A 24,699-nucleotide genomic window follows, 5' to 3' on the forward strand; every position below is an offset into this window, starting at 1 on the left:
CTGTAATTCATTACTGACTATTGAACAAATTACAACTGAAATCATTGCTAATATCATAACAGGAATGAATAATTCTCGGGCACAGGGATCTGATGGTACACTCGCTACTTTTTAAAAAAAAACCTCTGCCCGTGCCTGTGGGCAAGCTGTTTAAACCACCTTTTATCTACTGTATGACGTTTAATCACATTCCTGACTCTTGGAAAGGAAGTTATATCACACTACTTTATAAAAAATGTGATAGGTCCAAACTTTTGAACTATTTACCAAGACAAATTGTTTTGTTAGATGCAGCTCAGAAAGTGTTTGCGAAAGTTAGCCTGTACCAATTGCAGAATTGGATAGTAGAGAGACAGGTGTTTCCATTTGGGCCACTGGGATTTCATTCTTCTTTCCTAACTGTTGATAATATTTTATGCCTGCAACTCATGTGTGAAAAACATGCAAAGAAAAATGTTTTCGAAATCATGTGTTGCATATGTAGAATTTTATTCAGCTCGACCAAACTTTGTCAAAAGCTAATCAATTTGAGTATTTAAAAATTTTTTCATCAACCTTTAATCAGTCTGCATTCAGATAATTGGTTATCAGTATTATTTCAAACAAATAATGAATTTAAGTTCAGAATTTCTGTTACAAATTAATTAAAACAAGGATGTTTCCTTGCCCCCTACTATTCTTGGTTTATATATCAGAATGCCCACATTTTATAAAATGAGTCCATGCTTTTCCTCGAAATTTGAAAATCATGAAATATCTCCATTAGTATATGCAGATTAGATAGCTTTGATTGGCCTCACTGTTGTGGGGCTGCAGTGACTGCTAGATGCTTTAGCGCCCTTTTCAAGCTCAAACAATACAGAAGTCAAGGAAAATAAAACTAAGATCATGAGAATGGGTGCCCATGGGGTATCAGCTCCTCGGTCATTTTTGTTTAATAGTAGCTGCCTTGAAATAGTTGTTACAGTTATTAAGAGTCAATGATGTTAAGCCATTTTAAAATACATATGACCTTTTGGAAATGTTTAAAGCCGTAGAGAAGAGAGATGCAGTTTCATCATTGAAGGTATATACTGGTTGGTCATGACTTTCAAATCTTTACTCTCACACAATACAAGAGACATTCATTGTTGCTTTTCTGATATTCAAGCCCTAATCACAATGTTTATGAGGTCTGAATTTACCAATTCCCAAAGCTCTCATCTCCATGTATTCGATTATCAGAGATTCAGAACTCTTACCTGTGCTCGATATATTCCTTGTTTTACGAGCCTTGACAACCGATCATGAGGGTTTTGTAATGCTCTGTCTTTTCGATGCATTTTGAAGTGTGTTCTAAGCTGATGTCTTCGAGTGAAGCTTTTATCACATTTTGGACACGTGAAGGGCCTCTCTCCAGTATGAACTCGCCGCTGGTGGATGATTAGAGATGCATGGAGTTTGAAGCTTTGGCCACAATCATTACAGTTGTATGGCAAGGTCCCCAATTGCTCAGTACAAAGCCTACCAAGGGAGCTCTTCTCCCTTTCAGGACACTGTTGAGGGATTTCCTTTGTATGAATTCTCTGGTGTTTTAAAAGTGCATAGCTATGGTGAAAGCTTTCCCCACATTCATTACATGCATGCTTTCTGTCTCCTACATGGATTTTTTGATGCATTATAAGACGCTTTTTCGCAATGAAGCTTTTTCCACACTCGCACTTGTAGGGCCGCTCTCCAGTGTGGACTCTCTTGTGAATGGAGAGATCGCAACTCCGATTGTAGCATTTTCCACAATCCATGCACATGTAGGGCTTTTCTCCTGTGTGAGACCTCTGATGCTCAACCCACTGAGAACTCCAGCGGAAACGTCTCCCACAAATACTGCAGGTGAATGGTTTCTCCCCTGTATGAATCCTCTCATGGGCAATTAAGTGAGACTTCCATTGGAACCCTTTGCCACAGCCGCTGCAGATAAGTGGCCCCTCCCCTGCCTGGATTCGCCGCGGCTTAACAGAAACATTTTTGGAAACATTTTGACAGTCATCAGTTGGTGTCTGAAATCTTGAACCTAATTTCTCCTTGTCGGGTAGCATGGTAGAGGTACTGCTTTCATTTTGCTCATTTCCTGTAGGGTCTTCTGGCGGATCTAATGCGTTAATCGGATCGTGGCGTTCTTTGTCTTCCTCGCAACACTGTGGAACCTCTGTGATTACTTCGAAGGGGATCTCAAGCGGTTCTTGTTTTATGGGTGTCTTCCTGGGATCCTCCTCTTCCACAGCTTTCCTCGTAACTCCCCCGTCTGCTGCACAGGAAGAAAAATAAAAAGAAGCTTATTCTATAGGTTTGAAACACATACCTGATTACAACTATGTGGCTAATTCAGTTACTGGTGCAAAGTAACGTTTTCGCTAGAAATGGGATTACAAATCTGGTAACTCGTGCTGTTTGCATAGGTACTATTTGCTCATGTGCAAACCGCACGCCCTGCCCTTTACTGCACACAAGGCTTCAACAGAAAAAACACCTTCTCACACCTTGGAGTGTTTTCTGTGGCATTCAAATAGGAGCTTAGAGCTATTTAATAATAAAATCATCAATAGGTTTTTCATGCCATAACATTGTTGTCAAAAGGAGAGGTAGCGTCTGCCATTAGCTCCGGACAGTGCATGCACGGAAAGGAGATTCTCTGTTAAATTGCTCAGGCCGTGCAACAGGTTTAATCAATGGGGTGTGATAGATTAGTATTTACACAGAGCTTTCAAACAGGCGGCGTGCAAACATGGCAAAGCTGAGGGATTAGACAACATAACCTATCAATCATAAGCATAACTCATATGTCTGAGGGTTATAGTGTAGAGTGTATGGGTAACAAAACATAGTACTAATGATAGAATGTGCTTATAAAAGCAGAGGAGATTTAGCTTGGTTGTGGCAGGTGTTGTAGGAGAAGAGAAGGTGGGTGTTACATTTCCTCACATACTGTTGGTGGACCATATAGCGGTACAAAAGGGGGTGGTAATGGACGGAGCATCCGAATCAATCAAACACTCACACCCAGCCATGTCTGAACTGGGGTGGCAGAGTGGGCTAAAGAACGGTGATGGAGTAAACCCATATCTTTTGACTGGGTGTGAGTGTTTGATTGATTCAGATGCTCCGTCCATCACCACCCCCTTTTGTACCGATTTTGGCCGCCTTAAGTGTGGCAGGGTATGCTCAGACGTGAGTCCCTTGCTCACTTTGCCACTGGATTCAAGCAAGCCGGGCTGAAGACGGCTGGAATGCCAGAAACCGGTCCTCGGAAGCTTGTTTCCGGTCCAGGGAAGACATGGCTTGGCAGTTCGGGCTGGACTGTTTTCATGAGGCACAGGGTCAGACTGATTTGCATATAGCCATGTCTGAACTGGGGTGGCAAAGTGGGCTAAAGAACGGTGACGGAGTAAACCTAGATCTTTTGACTGGATGTGAGTGTTTGATTAATTCAGATGCTCCGTCCATCACCACCCCCTTTTGTACCGCTGGTGGACTATATAGAGCAGTGGTTCTTAACCTCTGGTCTGCGGACGTCAGGGGGTCTGTGACACCTACTTAGGGGGTCTGTGACTATTTAGAAGAAATAACTAAAATGTATAGATTAATAAAGGATATGCACATAAATAAGCAGAAAGTAAAACTGAAATTTTCCAAAACCGGAAGCTAAAAAGTCAGTTGGTATCCTTAGCTCCTTAGGTGATTTGCTGGAGCAGTGCTCGCACAACATACAATCGTGTGGATTATTGGTGGCCTCAATTGAAACACTAGTATGCAAGAACAAAGAGAGAGGATTCATTAGGATCAAAAATGACAAAGCAATATGCAAGAGTCTAGAATGTTGCTTTGTCTTTTAGAAAAAAGCCTGCATTTTGAAAAACCCAATCCTACCATTAAAATTAAAATTTAATATTTTTGTATTTTTGTGCTTGTGAGTTATAGAGAATATTTAATAATTTGTGTATTTGTTTCTGCATTTTTTTGGCGGATCAAATTGTTAAAATTGCTTACACCAGCTCCCAGATTCCCATAGTGATTGAGTGATGTCCACAGAAGTTGAAAGGTTAAGAACCCCTGATATAGATGACATGGAAATCAGTTTCAACAGAGACTGCGAGATACAGTCCTGACAAAAGGAACACAACATGTTATGTGGCAAGACACTCAAGTTCATCTTCTTTTGACAAACTGCTTCAACTGTTAAATGCTACTAACGGGCACCTCGTCCACCTAACACAAAGACATAGAAACACCCTGGATAACAATTTAAATGCATTGCAAATCTCTTTACCTTTGGTTTCAGTATTTTCAAACGTTTCTGGTATTTTATTCGTACAGATCTCACTTGGCGATTCCTCAACATGTCTCTTCTCTTCTGTAGGTACAATATTTTCAATACTAGTCTTGGGTATCTGCAATAAAAGACATCCTAGTTTGTGTCCTTGGATATACCACACAAAAGTGCTTTTACAATTATTATTAGAGCTGCTGTTCTTAAAGTTTGTATAAATACCAGCACAGGCTGTAGCAACCTATTACTTCATGCCTAAACATCTGTCAACGGTGCATCAGCCTACTATAAAAAAATTGTCTACCACTGAAGTACTTGTAAAATGGGATTACTGGATGTAGTACTAGTTTTCTCCTGCCTCTATATGGGACGGCTTAGAATCTTCACGGAGGGTAAGACTGGCAGCACAAGATTGACTACTTCCCCGCTAACATGGCACTTACTAAACAGGTACAAAAAAGGGGGGGAGAAGGAGGTACTTAAGAACAGGTCATCCTCCTAAAGAGATTAATGTAGCAAAAAAGAGCCCAATATCTGGGTTCAGGGACCTGTCTCATGTGGTGGCTAACTTCCAGATACTATCTTAAGTGTAGCCCAACAAGAAAGAAAAAATGTCTTTCTTATAGTCCCCTCACTCACCGGAGTTTCCTCACGGTGACATGCTTCATCATCGGGGTCCTCCCAGTTCTCTACGAAAAGGGGCGTGCTACGACTTGCGAGCTACGTAGGAGCACTGAGTAGTGAAGGACTATGTGTGGTGGAAGGAATGTGAAGTGGAGTGGATGGGTGTGTGTGTGTTTAAAAATACTGTGCTAGTGGGCCTCAATGTTTTATTCTGCTCCTAGACCAGTATGTTAAAAATGGGGTTATACTGTGTACCAACCAATAATGTAGTTGGGTTCAGTATTTGGTCAACATGTTTCACGCTACCCCCAGCGTTTCTTCAGGACCATACAGGGACCAGCCCTGTATTGTACCACTCCTAAAAAACCTAAAGTTAGGAATTTATTAGTGCAACATATATTTACAGTGATTAACGTTGTCCCTATTCGGTACACACGTGGTTCTACATACATACGCTTGACTTTTAAGGCGAATGTATAGTTCAATGGTGAACCTGTAAAAGAATGAATAAAGAACAATTAAAAAACACCTCGCCCCTATCTCTGCCGAGATCGGGGACTTTTTTCGTCCTTCACAAACATGCACGTTTTTGATACATGCACATATATGCATACAGACTATATGGTGTGGTTTCACCATATTGGTGCGTGCATACTTTCAGATCCGGTGTCTGTTCGCCAGATGCCCAACAAGTGAACTTAACGTGGAAAAAGACAAACGGAAGTGACTATACATAAAACAGTGGACACACATTTAACACACAACCAAAGGAAACGTTTGAATATTTACTTTTGTTGGCGCTTAATAGCACATCATGGTCTCTTAGGGGGGCGGTATTGCCTCGGTGGAAAACAATGCTAGAAGGATTTTTAGGGTTGTAGAAGACGTGGTTAGTGATCGAGCGTCTTTTACATATATCATTTAGTTAGAGGTCTAGTACTCGCTACCCTCTCTTGGCGGTTAGGTCAGATACACTTACTTCCTAATCAGCAACCCGCGCCGTGTTACCTATCAGCTTCCCCTCGGACCGCATCTTGCAATGTGGTCCGCGGGTTTGGTTTTTGTTTGTTTCGATTTCCGGGTTGGAACTAGACCGTCGCGCTCAGGCGGCCATCTTAGATGGATGCAAACGAGCGTCACATGCGTCTTTCTTCCATGCCGTTTGTTACTCGCCCTTATTATCGAACCGGCTTTTTAGAAAACACAATGTTTGGGGTAATGTTATAATAAAAACAAAGAATAAAAATGAAACAATGGGCATTCTTCACAAATAGGGATTGAAGAAAACGTGGACAAAAAAGTTACCACAGGATTAGTTGATATGGTTTATGATATATAACAAATAAACCAAGGATGGAGTGAAAAAATGGAGTTTGAGAAGTATTGTTTTAATCATGTTTTTCTATAATGGTTTTAGGGGCATTATAGTTCTAGGATGTTATTTTTCATGAAAGTTATTTTTCAGCTCTAGGATTCAGGTACATTAGTTTCAGGATGTTATATTTCAACGATTGAAGACACCCCAAGGTATGTCGTCATTCAACCCACTTATATCTGTCTGTAATCTGAAAACCCAGCGTTGCTCTCGTTCGTGAAGAGTTTTTTCAATGTTGTCTTTATTTACCACACACTCAAGGACTACCCATCTCATGTCATTTGGTGTGTGATTCTTCTCAATAAAGTGGTTAGTCATGCGTGTGGTGGATTTCTTACAACGTATGTTGCTTCTATGCTCAACAATTCGAGTGCTGACCTTTCTTGTGGTCATGCCCACATAATGTAAATTGCACGTGCAAGTGATCAGATATACCACCCCACTTGTATTGCAATTGGAAAAGTGTTTTAATTGCCATGTGGTGTTGTTGTTAAAAGTAACTGACTTTGTCACTGCAGTTAGATGGCAAACACTGCAGTTGTTACACGGGTAATGGCCATTCGGTAGAGGTTGTAGTCTGTTAGTATTGATCACTGGTTTAGGTCGAGTATGTACCAGATAGTCTTTCAGGTTCATTCCTCTACGATGGCTGAACATGGGTTTTGGGATATTTAGATCACCACTGTTTAGTATGCTCCAGTGTTTTTTGACAATCTTGCTGACCTGGTTGGAGACTTTGTCGAAAGTTGTGATGCAGATGGGTCTTTCGTTGGTTGAGGGTTTTTGTACCTTTGGTTCCAGGAGGGCATCCCTATTATTATTGCTCGCTCTTTTACAGGCTACTTTTATTACTTTCTTTGGGTAATTTCGTTGTTGTAATTTTTTACTTAGTTCTTCTGCTTGTACTAAGTAGTCTGATTTGTCTGAACAGTTTCTTCTCAACCGTAGGAATTGTCCAAACGGGAGGTTTTCTTTTAGATGTCTGGGGTGGAAACTGTTGTAGCTTAAAAGGCAATTCCTTGAAGTCGGTTTATGGTGAGTGGTAGTTGATAGGGTTCCATCATTTGCCCTGATGTTTAGATCCAGAAACACCAAATGGTTCCTGCTCATGGTGTTTGTGAATTTAAGAAAAGGATCTTGTTCGTTTAGCCAGGAGCAAAAACTCATGGCCTCCTCTTCCTCGCCTTTCCAAATCAACAGAATGTCGTCTATATAACGCTTCCACATTATTATGTGGTTAGTATATGGATTGTTGATGGTCAGAATTTTCTTTTTCTCAAGCTGATGGACATACAATCCCGCTACGCTCGGCGCAAAGGTGCTGCCCATGCTGGTCCCATGTTGTTGGCGGTACAAAGTTTCCTCAAAACGGAAAAAATTCTCTGTGAGGGCTAGACGGCAACACTCAAGCACTATATGTCTTGGTGTATGATATTTCCAGTCTTCTTCAAATAGCACCTCTTCCAGGATTTCCAAAGTTTCCTTGTGCGGTAAACTAGTGTAAAGACTCTCCACATCTAGGCTTATTAAAATACTAGATGTGGGGTCAAAATTGATCTCCTTCAATAGACATAGTACATCCTTGGTATCTTTGAGATACGTATCTGTTTTTTGAACTATTGGGCGAAGGAAGGCATCAGCATACTTAGACAGGGGCTCTAGAATGGAGCCTATTCCGGACACTATCGGTCTCCCGGGTGGTTTCTCCATATCTTTATGGATCTTTGGGATCGTGTAGAAGTATGGGATTGTAGGTTTTGAATTTACTAAGAAATCAGCTTCTTTTTTGTCCATCCAGTCATTTACTGTGCTCTCCTCAATGAGGTGTGCAATGCAGATCCGTAGTCTTTCAGTCGGGTCTTCCTTGATCACAATATAGTTCCTTGTGTCTGCAAGTAGACGTAGGCATTCTTGTCTATACTTTACAGAGTCCTGTAGGACAATTGCTCCTCCCTTGTCCGCCGGTTTTATTGTGATTGTCTTGTTATTTGATAGTTCATGGATTGCTTCAAATTCCAATTTAGTAGTGTTTTTGAACACCTTGATGGTATTGGGGTCAAGGTCTTTTACATCTTTCATTACAGCTTTCTCAAAAGCTAGCAATTCGACTGGTAAATTGTGAGACGGCGGGACAAAAGTTGAACTTTTCTTCAAACCTGTGTCCGTTTCTCTGGTAATTGTCTTATCTTTGTCTTTGAAAAAGACCTGGAGTTTCAATTTCCTCATGAATTCCTTTAGTTCACAGCATAGTTTAAATTTATCAGTTACTGGAGTTGGGACAAAACCTAATCCTTTATTTAATATTCCAATCTGGACTTCTGTCAGAGATATAGAGGATAGGTTGACCACTAGATCTAGTGGTTGCTCGTCGTGGGTTCCGGTGGCCCCTTGCTGCGTGTGTGTCGTCCCGTTGTTTCCACGGGTTGGGCCCATTGTACCTGCTGAGCTGTTTTCATTTTTGTTCTCTGGGTCGTCTGGCCTCTCCCTAAAAAAGGGCGGTTTGGATTGCCCTGGTGGGAGTTCCAATTTTGGAAAGGTTGTTGTGGATACATTGGTGGAAACTGTTGCGGCCCATAAAAGAAAGGAGGCGGGGGGCCGAAAGGTGGCTGGTAAGATGGCCACATCTGTGGTTGGTTTCCTCGATTTCTACCTGAGTTTCCTCTACCCCTTCTTTGTTTTCTATTTGTTGGGTAGTTGTAATATTTAGGAGAATTGGAATTCTCAGATCCACTGTCAGATCCATCGCTGTCTGTATTATATCCAGGATTCCTGTTACTAGGTTTATAGTCCTCTCGTATGTATGGATAGACTTTTTCATGAGAAAAGCTTTTTTTGTCTTTATCCAATTTGATGTACTTGGTATCCTTGAGACTAATCTCAAAGTCTGTCATGCTTTTGTTTAGTTCATCAAGTCTTTTTTTAAGATCAGCAGGTGACTGGAAAGATTTAAGGCGTATTTCTAGGGCCTGTATCTCTTCTTTTAATGTTTCAGATAAACGCGCTGCCGTCTTTATTATCAAGACCAGCCAGTCCCTGGTACAATGCCATGAAATCAATGACCAATCTTTTTTAAATTGTTTATCATTTTGAAAAATGAAGGGTTCATTTCTGACAATTAGACCTCTTGGTGCAGCACTGATTTTGAGATATTCCGCCATCATAACTCCATGGATTAATGTCTTTATCTGTGTTCTTTTTAGTTCCGTTATTTCATCCCAGCATTGATTGGAATCCCCATTGTCTCTGTTGTCTCTATTTGGTGCCCCCGTATGTGGTAGTATGGACGCCATTACTCTCTCAATTTCTTCCTCTGAGAATGAGAGGCCTGTAATCTCCGCCATTGTTCTTAGTTTCTCAAGGTTGGGTCAGTGGTGTGTGTTACTGTTCTCATAGGACAGGTGTTTGAAAAACTGTCCAAGAATAATATTATTCCCGCAACCAACGGGTTGCCATTAACATGTACAAAAAAGGGGGGGAGAAGGAGGTACTTAAGAACAGGTCATCCTCCTAAAGAGATTAATGTAGCAAAAAAGAGCCCAATATCTGGGTTCAGGGACCTGTCTCGTGTGGTGGCTAACTTCCAGATACTATCTTAAGTGTAGCCCAACAAGAAAGAAAAAATGTCTTTCTTATAGTCCCCTCACTCACCGGAGTTTCCTCACGGTGACATGCTTCATCATCGGGGTCCTCCCAGTTCTCTACGAAAAGGGGCGTGCTACGACTTGCGAGCTACGTAGGAGCACTGAGTAGTGAAGGACTATGTGTGGTGTAAGGAATGTGAAGTGGAGTGGATGGGTGTGTGTGTGTTTAAAAATACTGTGCTAGTGGGCCTCAATGTTTTATTCTGCTCCTAGACCAGTATGTTAAAAATGGGGTTATACTGTGTACCAACCAATAATGTAGTTGGGTTCAGTATTTGGTCAACATGTTTCACGCTACCCCCAGCGTTTCTTCAGGACCATACAGGGACCAGCCCTGTATTGTACCACTCCTAAAAAACCTAAAGTTAGGAATTTATTAGTGCAACATATATTTACAGTGATTAACGTTGTCCCTATTCGGTACACACGTGGTTCTACATACATACGCTTGACTTTTAAGGCGAATGTATAGTTCAATGGTGAACCTGTAAAAGAATGAATAAAGAACAATTAAAAAACACCTCGCCCCTATCTCTGCCGAGATCGGGGACTTTTTTCGTCCTTCACAAACATGCACGTTTTTGATACATGCACATATATGCATACAGACTATATGGTGTGGTTTCACCATATTGGTGCGTGCATACTTTCAGATCCGGTGTCTGTTCGCCAGATGCCCAACAAGTGAACTTAACGTGGAAAAAGACAAACGGAAGTGACTATACATAAAACAGTGGACACACATTTAACACACAACCAAAGGAAACGTTTGAATATTTACTTTTGTTGGCGCTTAATAGCACATCATGGTCTCTTAGGGGGGCGGTATTGCCTCGGTGGAAAACAATGCTAGAAGGATTTTTAGGGTTGTAGAAGACGTGGTTAGTGATCGAGCGTCTTTTACATATATCATTTAGTTAGAGGTCTAGTACTCGCTACCCTCTCTTGGCGGTTAGGTCAAACCAGTGATCAATACTAACAGACTACAACCTCTACCGAATGGCCATTACCCGTGTAACAACTGCAGTGTTTGCCATCTAACTGCAGTGACAAAGTCAGTTACTTTTAACAACAACACCACATGGCAATTAAAACACTTTTCCAATTGCAATACAAGTGGGGTGGTATATCTGATCACTTGCACGTGCAATTTACATTATGTGGGCATGACCACAAGAAAGGTCAGCACTCGAATTGTTGAGCATAGAAGCAACATACGTTGTAAGAAATCCACCACACGCATGACTAACCACTTTATTGAGAAGAATCACACACCAAATGACATGAGATGGGTAGTCCTTGAGTGTGTGGTAAATAAAGACAACATTGAAAAAACTCTTCACGAACGAGAGCAACGCTGGGTTTTCAGATTACAGACAGATATAAGTGGGTTGAATGACGACATACCTTGGGGTGTCTTCAATCGTTGAAATATAACATCCTGAAACTAATGTACCTGAATCCTAGAGCTGAAAAATAACTTTCATGAAAAATAACATCCTAGAACTATAATGCCCCTAAAACCATTATAGAAAAACATGATTAAAACAATACTTCTCAAACTCCATTTTTTCACTCCATCCTTGGTTTATTTGTTATATATCATAAACCATATCAACTAATCCTGTGGTAACTTTTTTGTCCACGTTTTCTTCAAACCCTATTTGTGAAGAATGCCCATTGTTTAATTTTTATTCTTTGTTTTTATTATAACATTACCCCAAACATTGTGTTTTCTAAAAAGCCGGTTCGATAATAAGGGCGAGTAACAAACGGCATGGAAGAAAGACGCATGTGACGCTCGTTTGCATCCATCTAAGATGGCCGCCTGAGCGCGACGGTCTAGTTCCAACCCGGAAATCGAAACAAACAAAAACCAAACCCGCGGACCACATTGCAAGATGCGGTCCGAGGGGAAGCTGATAGGTAACACGGCGCGGGTTGCTGATTAGGAAGTAAGTGTATCTGACCTAACCGCCAAGAGAGGGTAGCGAGTACTAGACCTCTAACTAAATGATATATGTAAAAGACGCTCGATCACTAACCACGTCTTCTACAACCCTAAAAATCCTTCTAGCATTGTTTTCCACCGAGGCAATACCGCCCCCCTAAGAGACCATGATGTGCTATTAAGCGCCAACAAAAGTAAATATTCAAACGTTTCCTTTGGTTGTGTGTTAAATGTGTGTCCACTGTTTTATGTATAGTCACTTCCGTTTGTCTTTTTCCACGTTAAGTTCACTTGTTGGGCATCTGGCGAACAGACACCGGATCTGAAAGTATGCACGCACCAATATGGTGAAACCACACCATATAGTCTGTATGCATATATGTGCATGTATCAAAAACGTGCATGTTTGTGAAGGACGAAAAAAGTCCCCGATCTCGGCAGAGATAGGGGCGAGGTGTTTTTTAATTGTTCTTTATTCATTCTTTTACAGGTTCACCATTGAACTATACATTCGCCTTAAAAGTCAAGCGTATGTATGTAGAACCACGTGTGTACCGAATAGGGACAACGTTAATCACTGTAAATATATGTTGCACTAATAAATTCCTAACTTTAGGTTTTTTAGGAGTGGTACAATACAGGGCTGGTCCCTGTATGGTCCTGAAGAAACGCTGGGGGTAGCGTGAAACATGTTGACCAAATACTGAACCCAACTACATTATTGGTTGGTACACAGTATAACCCCATTTTTAACATACTGGTCTAGGAGCAGAATAAAACATTGAGGCCCACTAGCACAGTATTTTTAAACACACACACACCCATCCACTCCACTTCACATTCCTTACACCACACATAGTCCTTCACTACTCAGTGCTCCTACGTAGCTCGCAAGTCGTAGCACGCCCCTTTTCGTAGAGAACTGGGAGGACCCCGATGATGAAGCATGTCACCGTGAGGAAACTCCGGTGAGTGAGGGGACTATAAGAAAGACATTTTTTCTTTCTTGTTGGGCTACACTTAAGATAGTATCTGGAAGTTAGCCACCACACGAGACAGGTCCCTGAACCCAGATATTGGGCTCTTTTTTGCTACACTTACTAAACAGGACCTCCTCTTGCTTGAAGGTATTCAAGAGCGAATGTCCCAAACACAACAAAGATTCCCCGAGTCTTCTGCACCTAAAAAATGTGTGATCCAGAAGCTGTGAGTGCTTGGAATTCTCTTCTATGCCGTAGAGTTAATGTGCTATGGCTGTCATGCATTTACAATGTGACAACCCATCATTTATAGAAAGCAATGACCCAGAAGGAATTCTTCGCCAAATTGCCCAGGGCATTTTTAATTACTTCTGTAATGTTGAGAAGTATCCCTCAGCACAGAGGAGAAGAAAATCATGCAGATGCTTCGTAATTGCCTGCTTTACACAGTTAAAAGGACCATATGGAAAATTTCTACATACCTTCTGGATTCTCATGCACAGGATGGAGCCACAAAAGCGACTTCAGAAAGAAGTAAAACAGGTTCAAAAGAGCTTTTGTAGGGAAGAATTTATTTTCAAATGAAAGGTTGAGGCGGCAGCTTAAATACATGGGGAATCGCCATGTGTAGATCCACTTGTGGGCGGGAAGGGTCCGATTCTGAGGCGAGTCTGAAAGCTGTGGAGGTGGCTTGTGAGACTTATGTTCAGAATCTGTTGTACAAGACCTAGAGAATCCTTCCAAAAAGTACAGATTCTTCAGCTGAGGCCTTTGGGAAGTGTCCACAACAGCCCCTTTGAAAGGTCGACCAAAAGAATGTGTACTTGAGATCTTAATTTTATGGGAGTCAATTTCAGCCAAATAGTTCATTCGGTGCCAATTACTTGGTTAGGGCATTGCCAAGGGACTGATTTAAAAAGAGAACTCAATACCAGATCTAGGAATGGGTACCACAGAAGCATGGCGGGGAACTTTGCTTTAAGTTCCTTCTCCTTTCTGTAATTCTAATGCTCATGTTGGGCAGAGTTAGTGTGAGACTTAGATTGGGCTAAAGTTCGGATCTGTGCCGAAGGTGATAACAGAGATCCCTCTAGGATCCTCGGTTCATTCACATGCACCGTTTCTCTTCTCTTTAAATGTGCATAGGCATGGCAGAAGAACACGCCTTTTTAAACGACAGATCTCAAACAGTTTTCCATAGGCATTTCTCAGCACTGCTGCAACACAGGGCAACTGTATAGATGACAACATTCCAATGAAGCTCTATTTGCTTTGCTCCTCTTTGATCGTACCGTCTCCCTCTGTTACCCTTCTCCCAGCCTTTATTTACCCCTGGCTACTGCCCCAACAGTTTCAATATCTACTGCACAAACCATCCACTACTCCCCACATCTCGGCATAAGCATGCTGTAGGCGCAAGACAGAGCTGCTAGTTATCACTGGCTATCACTATTACTGTAATCACATATCCCCCTTTTCTGATTGATTTCTTCTCTTTCTCAAACATACACTGCCAAGACATTTTATTGAAAGAAATATTTTGACATAACGAGAAACAAGCAAGGTGGTGGGGGAGCAGAAAGCTATGTGAATGACTGGTTAGGAAGCTTAAGCAACCTACAAATTAAGTGTGGGGAGTAGAAAAGATGGGTTACAGAAGAAGAATGAAAGAAATCAGTCCTGGTATCGTCAGTGCAGGGGTCAAGATAACCTAAGACCTGAGGGTGCCGGAAAATTCAATAGACGTCAAATACGGATCTGCCTGCACCAGTACCAATGCATGCCCTGCTCTGATTCACAATCAAATTCACAGTATTGTTATTCCATTTCTCCTGAATAGGAGAAACTAAATATAATAGCTAATGGGACGGACATGCAGTTCAATGAAGGATAAACAACACCAAGTAAAAAACAAAAGATGGCACTATAGTTATGCTGTTATGTTACCAGCATTTGTTTTGTGCATATCTGACATTGGCATGGACTCCTTGTAACATCAGTGACTGCTCTTATATAAAGCACTTTACCAAGGAAGTAATCTCCAAGCACAAATGTTACTCCAGAGCTGAGGTGACCAGCCTGTCTCCGGACGCAGCGGTTGCTCCCCCTTGCCTCCTGCAGCTTCTGGGTATCGTAGCGCTGCTCTCCTCCACAAGCGCCTCGCACTGCTGTACATTTATTGATTGTGCCGTCTGTCTGCCTATGTTGACTCTTGACTCGTAATTGGTGCCTGTGTGCTTAACTGTGCCCACGGAAGTATTTGAATTAGCATTACCATAACCTTTATTTTAATTTCTTGTGCCCTAATATCATCGTGTTAGCCTTTGTGTTTTGTTTTCTACGTGTTGCCATTTGGTTGTGCCTTCAGCCCGTCCCTCCCCCCACGCTCCCGCCTCCCAGCCGCCCCGCCCACGCTCCGCCCCCCTCCACCCTCCATTAATGACAGCTGGACAATCGCGCAGCGTTTACGCGCAGCGATCGCGCCCCAGTCGCGCCGAAGGTGCGCTAAAGGTAAGCCCGTCTACGCTGGACCGCGCCCAGCGCCAGACCCCCTGGCCCCCGTCCCACCCACCCCACCCGCATCACATACGACGCCTCCACCCTCTCAGCCCTAAACCCCGGTCGACTCCCCAACTGCGCCCAAGCCGCTCCTGGACACACTCATGTACCCTTCACATGCAACTCCTGCAAGTATGACAGCACCAAGACCAACTCCTCACCCACTAAGACCAAACAGAGATCTGCCACCAACCACCGAAAATGCATCCTGCTCAACACCCTCTCGGTCCACAGACACGCCATCGACCTTTGGAATCTACTAGACACCATCTCTCCGGACGTCGCCTTCCTAACAGAAACATGGATGAACGCCTCCTCAGCCCCAGACATCACCATTGCCATCCCGGAAGGCTACAAGATCATCCGAAAAGACCGCACCTACCAAACAGGAGGAGGCATCGCTATCGTCCATAAGAATTCCATCTGCATCTCAACCAGCTCAGACGTCAACCTCGCTAGCGCCGAACACCTTCACTTCCAGATCCACACCGACCCCAAGACCACACTCAGAGGCACCCTCCTCTACAGGCCACCAGGACCCCGTGCACAATTCAGTGAAGACATCACTGACTTTATCACCCCACACGCCCTCCCCTCCGAGGACTACATTCTATTGGGAGACCTCAATTTTCACCTGGAAAAGAGCAACAACAACAACGCCACCACCCTTCTGGACAATCTCGCCAACCTCGGACTCAAACAACTTGTTAATACCCCCACTCACTACGCAGGTCACACACTCGACCCTATCTTCACCTCCAGCAAACATATCTCCTTCAGTCACACCACAGTTCTCCATTGGACGGACCACAGCTGCGTTCACTTTGTCTACAAAAAGACCACAACCCACAACCATCCTCAACCTACTCTGCGAAGAAACTGGAACAAAATCACCATCGACCAGATCTCCTCATCGCTTCTTCAAAACCCCCCTGCCCACTCTTCGAACCCCAACCAAGCAGCCATTAACCTCACTCAATGGCTAACCAACAGCGCCGACAACCTAGCACCTCTGAAAAAACGTCAAATCAAACTTGGCAGCAAAAACGCCCCCTGGTTCAACAATGATCTTAAAAAATCCAAGAAACTCTGTCGCTCCCTTGAGAAGGCCTGGAAAAAAGACCCAAACTCCAGCACCAGGGACGCCTTCAAAAACGCCACCCGCATACACCACCAACTGATCCGGACTGCCAAGAAAACCGCATTCAAAGACCGACTAGACAACAACGCCCACAACAGCAAGGAATTATTCAACATCGTCAAAGAGTTTACCAACCCGACTGCCAACTCCAACGACATCACTCCCTCTCAAACCCTTTGCGACTCCCTAGCTTCGTTCTTCCACGACAAAATCGCAGACATCCACAACAGCTTCGACAACCAACCCGAAGACCAACCCACCCAACCTTCTGCCGTACTTTCACCCCCCTTGAACATCCTTAATGACTGGAACCCAATCTCCACTGAGGACACCATCCGCCTGATGAACTCTATCCACTCAGGATCCCCAACAGACCCATGCCCTCACAACATCTTCAACAAAGCAGACTCCATCATAGCACCACACCTCCGAGACGTCATCAACTGCTCACTCAACTCCGCCACCTTCCCGGAAAGCTGGAAACACGCCGAACTCACCGCCCTTATGAAAAAACCCACAGCTGACCCCACCAAACTCAAAAACTACCGCCCCATCTCGCTCCTTCCATTCCCGGCCAAAGTCATCGAGAAAGCTGTCAACAACCAGCTCGCCGCCTTCCTCGAAACCAACAAATCCCTCGACTCCTCACAGTCCGGCTTCCGAGCCAAACACAGCACTGAGACCGCACTCATCGCAGCAACAGACGACATTCGAACTCTACTGGACAATGGAGACACAGTCGCCCTCATCCTCCTCGACCTCTCCGCAGCCTTCGACACAGTCTGTCATAGCACCCTGTTACAACGCCTCAGAAACATCGGAATCCAAGGAAGAGCACTGGAATGGATCACCTCGTTCCTTGCCGGAAGAACTCAGAGAGTCCGCCTCCCACCATTCAAATCAGAGGCCACTGAAGTAATTTGCGGCGTGCCACAAGGATCTTCACTCAGCCCCACCCTCTTCAACGTATACATGAGCCCCCTCGCGGCCATCGCACGCCAACACAACCTCAACATCATCTCCTACGCTGATGACACTCAACTGATCCTCTCACTCACCAAAGACCCTAACGCCGCCAAAACCAACCTACATGAAGGAATGAAAGAAGTAGCCGAGTGGATGAAGCACAGCCGTCTGAAACTGAATTCAGACAAAACAGAAGTCCTTATCTTAGGTACCTCCCCCTCCGCCTGGGACAACTCTTGGTGGCCAGAGGCCCTTGGAAAAGCACCCATCCCGACGGACCACGCACGGAACCTGGGCGTCATCCTGGACTCCTCACTCTCGATGACCAGACAAGTCAACGCCGTTTCATCATCTTGCTTCAACATTCTTCGCATGCTCAAAAAAACATTTCGCTGGATCTACACCTAAACTAGAAAAACGGTCACCCACGCACTGGTTACAAGCCGCCTGGACTACGGAAACACCCTATACGCCGGTACCACCGCAAAACTTCAGAAAAAACTCCAACGCATCCAGAACGCATCAGCCAGACTCATACTAGACATCCCGCGTAAAGACCACATTTCTGGTCACCTGAAAAACCTCCACTGGCTCCCCGTCAATAAGAGGATAACATTCCGCCTCCTAACCCATGCACACAAAGCACTTTACGAACTTGGACCCGAATGCCTCAACACACGACTTTCCTTCTACACCCCCTCCCGCCAGCTTCGCTCTTCCAACCAAGCCCTTGCTGCTGTACCTCGCATCAACAAAACCACCATGGGAGGAAGATCCTTCTCCTACCTAGCGGCTAAAACCTGGAACTCACTTCCCATTCACCTTCGCCTCACTCAGAACCACATAGCATTCAGAAAGCAACTTAAAACCTGGATATTCGACATGTAATTCCCCACCCTTCTTCAAGCGCCTTGAGACCCTCTGGGTATGTAGCGCGCTATATAAATTAATTGACTTGACTTGACTTGACAGGTCAGAAATGGTGATGTATGAAAAGGACATTTTACCAACGAGAACTGAAGTTTTGGGTCTATGTACCGGATAACCTTTTCCTATCTGGAGGCAAATTATTTTTTTTTTGTTTGTTTTTTAAATCTGTTTATTAGCATAGTAAGGAGAGCAGTTACACACATATTGGAGCGCAGTAGCAATCAGGATGTTACATGCATGTGCTTGCTCAGAACATATAGGTACATAGTAACATTCATTTTTCATTATGCCGTCCGGAACCAAACAAACTGAACAATCCCACGCTATACCCGTACCCTCCCCCCACCCTCTTGAGCCCCTCCCGACACTCTCTCATGATGCGTATAACCCTAATATTTACATCCGGGTCACCCGTGATAATTGACATTTGGTCTTGTATATACACACAGGTAGGTTGGGGTGAAAGGGTCGATGGTTCGGGGTTTCCCGTACCCCATCACAGTGCACCGTGGTCCGTGACGGTGTGCGAAGGGACTAGATCTGAACACGTTCACCCCATATGTGGTGGGTCTTGTGTATCCCCATCATCCTCGTCATCCCCCACTTCAAACGCTCCCACTGTGGCAAACCAGTCTAGTGAAATTAGAGTTTTCCGGAGACCTCTGCGTTCTTCTCGCTGTAGTGCCTCGCCTTCCGCCTTACCCCACCGTACCACCTCTGCTTTCCATAGTTCAGGGTTGGGTGGCTTGGACGACTTCCACCTCATCGTTATTGCTCGTTTCGCTAGCAATAGGGCCATGTCTGTAAAACGTGTCGCCACGGTTCTAGTGCGTGTTGGCGGTCCTAGCCCTAATAGTGTATGTTCTGGTGTAGGTGACTGGGATAGGGCACCGGCCTTCTCAAGCGAGTCATGGACAGTGGTCCAGTAATATCCTAGCTTAGGGCATTGCCATAGCATGTGTAGTAGCGATGCGTCGTCAATGTCACATCGGGGGCAGGCGCTACTCGCGTCAGGGAACATCATATGTATGCGGTGTGGGGTCAGGTAGGCTCTATGTAGTAACATCAATTGAATGAACCTGAACTTGGGGTTTCTAGCGACTGTCTTGGGAAACTGAAGGATACGCTCCCACTCTTTATCTCTCAGGGGCCTACCTATATCACCTTCCCATGCCGCCCGGAGCGGTGACAGCGTGATTGCCCTCCCCATTTTTATGCTAGAAGTGAGCCATCTGGTCAGATGGCCGCCAGTGCCCATGAGGTAGTGCATTGTTATTAGGGGGTTTGTAACAGGCTCCTGCCCCTCAGGTGACCACTTATGTGTTACATAATGGCGGAGGCCTGCGTGCAAGAGGAATGAGCCCCGGGGAACGCTATGCGTAGCTCTAAAGTCTTCAAAGGACAATAGGCGCCCCCCTTCAAACAGGTCACCCACATGAGACACTCCTGCGTCGTGCCAAGGGATCAGTTTGTTCGTCGTGAGTGTTCCCGAGCCCAGCGGGATACCCAAGAGTGGGATCGTGGGGGCATAAGACGTCTCGGGGGACGTGTACCTTAATGCCTTCCGCCAGTAGGTCACTGCAAGCCTGAGGAGTGGTGGGGTGTCCCTTGGTAGATCTGCTCTGGGTAGGAACAATGTGTGTATCCTCCCTCTGGCGTGCTCATCTTCTGACACATTGATCTCTTGGAGATTGCGACCTGCCACGCAGTAAGCCAGCCACTGCAGTTGGCACGCATAGTTATAAGCCCTAAAGTCCGGTAGGCCCATACCACCGGAGTCAGAGGGGAGTTGTAGTTTAGCGAGGCCTATGCGTCTGTGCCCATGTCCCCATACAAGTTCCGTGAGTAGGGTGTCTAGAGTATGAAATGTCGTTGCTGGGATCAGGAACGGCAGATTGGTGAAGTGGTAAATGAGTCGGGGGAGCATCACCATCTTAGAGATTTCCACTCTGCCGGCTATTGAGAGGGGCAGTGTTAGCCAGAATTGAATTTGTGTTTTTAGTGCTCTGATGGCCCTCCCGAGATTGCCGTCTATCATCATGTCAGCCTCCCTGTAAATGTGCATCCCAAGGTATCGGAAGGTGGTATCCGCCATCTGGAATTCGTGAGGAGCGAAGGGTAGGGGAGCAGACAGGCCCGCGGTCACAAAGGCGAATCCATAGGACTTAGATTCGCTGATGGTGAGGCCAGAGATTGCCCTGAAGTCTTCAAATATTTGGGGTATAGGGCTCAAGTCGCCCCGCAAATCCCGGAGATACAATATGATATCATCTGCATAAGCTGACACAATGTGCGCCGTCCCGTGCCTCTGTACACCGCAGCGGCGGGCCTCCGTCCTGAGCTTAAGAGCAGTGGTTCGAGGGCGAGAATAAATAGGAGAGGGGAGAGTGGGCAGCCCTGCCGGGTGCCCCTCGCTATAGCTATGGGTCCCGAGATGTGGTTGGAGGTGCGTACTCTGGCTGTGGGGAGGGTATAAAGTAATCTGACCCAGGCAATGAATTCGGGTGGTATCCCGAATTTTGACAGTGTGGCGAACATATAGTCCCATCTAAGGGAATCGAACGCCTGTTTCAGATCTAGAGATCTGGAGGCAAATTTTAATACTGACCAATGCAAATGGCTGGTTTAACAGTAACATTCAGAGGGCAGAATTTCCCCAGTTGACTGATAATTGTAATGCACACCCTTAGCCAATATATCAAGCACTCAGTTGCCTGATGATGTACTTCAATAAATTCAGATCAGTACTGAGCATCATTTTCATACCTATAGACACTGAGGGGTATATTTACTAAGATTTTAAGCAGTGTTTAAAAAAAATCTATTTACTTTCCAGCGCAAAAACTGTTTAGCGATGAAAAATCACGTGAAAGTAACACAAAGCAGCACACAGCGCTGCTTTGCACCACTTAGCGCCAAGGGTGCGTTCCATGGGTGGTGCATGGGCGTTCCCATGCACCAACCCAAGGTTTTTGTTGCAAACCCCTATTTACTTAAAACAGTAGACAGAGTTTTTCGGCAAAAAACTGCGCCCTTATCAAAAAGGCGCTCTGAAGGAGAAATGCTTTCATTTCTTCTTTCTTTTCCGACTTTGCATATGTACTGCACTGTACAGCACACATACGAGGTGGGAAAAAGTTTAAAGTTAGTCTAAGCATAGCATGTTGTACAAGAAGGGTACCTTTCCAGTACAAAACCCATGCTAGACTCACGAAGACTCCCTTGCACTATGGTGCAAAAGTGTGTACGAGGCGCACAGCAGCACATGTATGCACTGGCGCTAGGGAGAGGGCAGAAGAGTGCCATATTTCTGTAAATAAGGCTCTCTAATGTTCTCTCCTTCTCATGCAGCGCAGCATTTGTGGCTGCTGCATGGCGCTGCGTGATAATCTAGTAAATCTGGGCCTGACTATTTTACAGAAAAATTATCCATTCAAATGGGATCTGTTCCCAGACTGAAGCTCAACAAACCTGGAGGTCTTTGTAGTCTCAAACACCCTCACCATCGAACTCCCATAATTTAAGAAAAAACACTCTTAACTGTTCCTTCTCAAGAGAAAATCCAAGGAAATGGACCTCTGTACCCATCCCAATAAGACATGCTTCCCCTGTGTCAATTTTCAAAATAAAGCCAGCAAATCCATGCTCCATTGAAATACTTGAAACCTTTGATTCCAAACATGTTGATTGAGAACAGACATTTAGAATAGCCCTTCATACAGTATAGGCTTTAAACACTCCTTACTATCCGACTGCACCTAATTATGTGCTCATCCCATTTGTTCACTGTAAACCTTAAATATTAATTACCATCTGACTGTACCCCATTACGTACTCACCTAATATATCTTTGGATCTGTTCAATTTGTATATTAAGTCTCCACTCTACAAAACATGATAAATAAATACAATTAAATGAATTAAAAATGAGATTTACCTCTGCTGTGTGAGTCTTCATGTGTCCAATAAGCTGTGATCTGCCCCTGAAGTATTTCCCACATTTGGAGCACGGGTACGGGTGCTCGCCTCTGTGCATTTTGTGATGTGCTCTTAGCTGATGCCGCCTAATGAAGCTCCTCTCACATTTAGTACAGGTGTATGGTCGCTCTCCGGTGTGAACCTTGCGCTGATGGATAACCAAAGAATCAAGAAGTTTAAACCTTTTCCCACAGTCAGTGCATGCATATGGCTTCTCTCTTGCTAGAGTCTGCAGGTCCTCCACACAAGGAGCACTGACAGAGCGCTGGTCGGCATCAAGACGATGAGGCTTGATCGCTTGTGAGTGAATTCGCTGATGCCGCTGTAAAGCATAACTATGATGAAAAGTTTCTCCACACTCTGCACACAAATGCGTCCGTTCTCCAGTGTGGGACCTCTCATGGTCTATCCACTGTGAGCTCCATCGGAATCTTTTCCCACATTCACCACAGGTGAAAGGCTTTTCTCCTGTGTGAATCCGCTCATGCGCTATAAAGTGTGAACGCCACCTGAAGCTTTTCCCACAGCCGCTACAGTTAAACGGTCCCACACCTGTGTAGACTCGTCGCTGACTTTTTTGAGAATGCTCAAATAAGTAGCTTTTTTCACACACAGGCTTTTCACCTTGCAATTCTACTTCTATTTCTGAAGGGTTCACTGTCTGATTGATAACAGGACTTACAATTTCTTTTGTTTTTGCTGATCTTCCAGTATATTCAAGCTGCTTTTTATTCTGCAGAGTGTTACTGTTGCCTGATTTATCAAATTCTTTGGCAAGGTGCATTTCACCAGATGCCTGAATTTCAGAATTAACAAGCTGTACCTTTTCAGGAAAACGTTTTTCATAGCCCACTGATGTACAAAGTCTCTCCACTGCCAACATTCTCTCTGATCCCTTTTGGGGCACCTGGTTATTGGAGCTTACTACACAGTCTGAGATATTTTCTTTCCCATGACGTTGCACCTGCTCTGAATGAAACAAATGGTGTTGTCTGGTCTCAGTGTTCAACACACCTTTACGTTTTGACTGTTCGGAGAGTTCACAATGCCCCACTTTCATAGAATATACCTCAGAATGTTCTTTTGCCTTTGGAATGTTCCTCATATCTTCATCTGCTTTAGAAAGATGAAAAGTTTAATTTCACTTTTTGTGCGTTTTAATTCATCCACACCAAAATTCTACGACCAAGGTCCTAAAAACATTCATCATACTTTAAATACCTCGACACCAATGGAGTAAGTTGAGAAAACGTGCAAAGATGAAAGTGAAAAAGTTACTGCTAACAATATTTTTTTGCTGTAGGTATATTCTATAGAATTACAAGCATGATAAAATATTGAAAAATGTACAGACCACCCACAGAACATTTTAGATGTATATTTAGTCTATTCACACCGTTCACATATAATTTACACTTATTACGAGAGGGAATTATATGTTTTTCAATTTCACACTAAAATTTTGGCTGCTCGAAACAGCTAAAATATCCATGAGAAAGTCTGGGGAAAACGAGGAATTTCCAAGAAAATTGGGCCCAGAATGACCTAACCCCCAACAATTCTTCGTTTCTTAGCAGACCTTTAAGCTCCAACTCATAGCGGGATGGATTTTCCTCACACCTGGATGTATGTGTTCTCACAGTATCAGTAAGTCGGGGGGGAGATCCAGGCCATTTCTGGGACACTCATAATGAGGGTCTACCTGTTCTGCAGCTTTTTATTATATCATTTTTAAACATCTTTTTTAACCTACATCGGTTTAAGATTTGGAACCACTTGACACGTCTTTTCAATGTGACAATGTAGTAATTGCTACAGGCGAAGAAGAATGCATTTTAAATGTAAATAGAGGAAATTAGTCAGACTACCCTGCTCCAGCCACACAAATTTAAGCCTCCTCTGCCCTTATTTAAAATAGAACTGCAACACAAACAGAACTGTGATACAAACTGGTTGCCATGGAGGGAGTGCTGGTGGCCTGGAGGCAGTGTACCAGGACCTGGAGTGCAAAATGGAAGTTGTAACCACCACAAGGGAAAAGACAATAGTGCAGAAACCACTGAAGTCGAACCACAGCCGAGCCGTGGACAGACCACTCTGGCAGATGAGATAAAGGATGTGCAAATGCAATAGCAAGCATGGGAGCAGTAGGTGATAAACTCAGCACTGGCACACAGAAGTCAAAGACTACAAGTTTGCATATGGTTGGACTGCGCGGTGAAGGGTGCTTCTCAGATGTAGCGTGGCAGGG

The 24,699-nt window shown here is 44.1% G+C and overlaps 1 protein-coding gene across 2 annotated transcripts in view; it reads right to left on the minus strand.

The window, feature by feature from the left end:
* Positions 1-24,699, minus strand: part of LOC147693450 (uncharacterized) — a 326,887-nt gene that overhangs the window by 21,370 nt on the left and 280,818 nt on the right. The window contains exons 13-15 of one of the 2 annotated variants that reach the window (XM_086933731.1): positions 22,408-23,561; positions 4,304-4,424; positions 1,242-2,284 (exon numbers count right to left, since the gene is read on the minus strand). In XM_086933731.1, coding sequence (XP_086789857.1) covers positions 1,242-2,284; positions 4,304-4,424; positions 22,408-23,561 — 2,318 coding nt within the window. Of the gene's footprint in view, positions 1-1,241; positions 2,285-4,303; positions 4,425-22,407; positions 23,565-24,699 lie in introns of both variants that reach the window. The other variant, XM_086933730.1, reaches the window with a different exon arrangement.

Source organism: Lissotriton vulgaris, chromosome 8 (genome assembly GCF_964263255.1).
Source record: "Lissotriton vulgaris chromosome 8, aLisVul1.2, whole genome shotgun sequence".
Lineage (NCBI taxonomy): Eukaryota > Metazoa > Chordata > Amphibia > Caudata > Salamandridae > Lissotriton > Lissotriton vulgaris.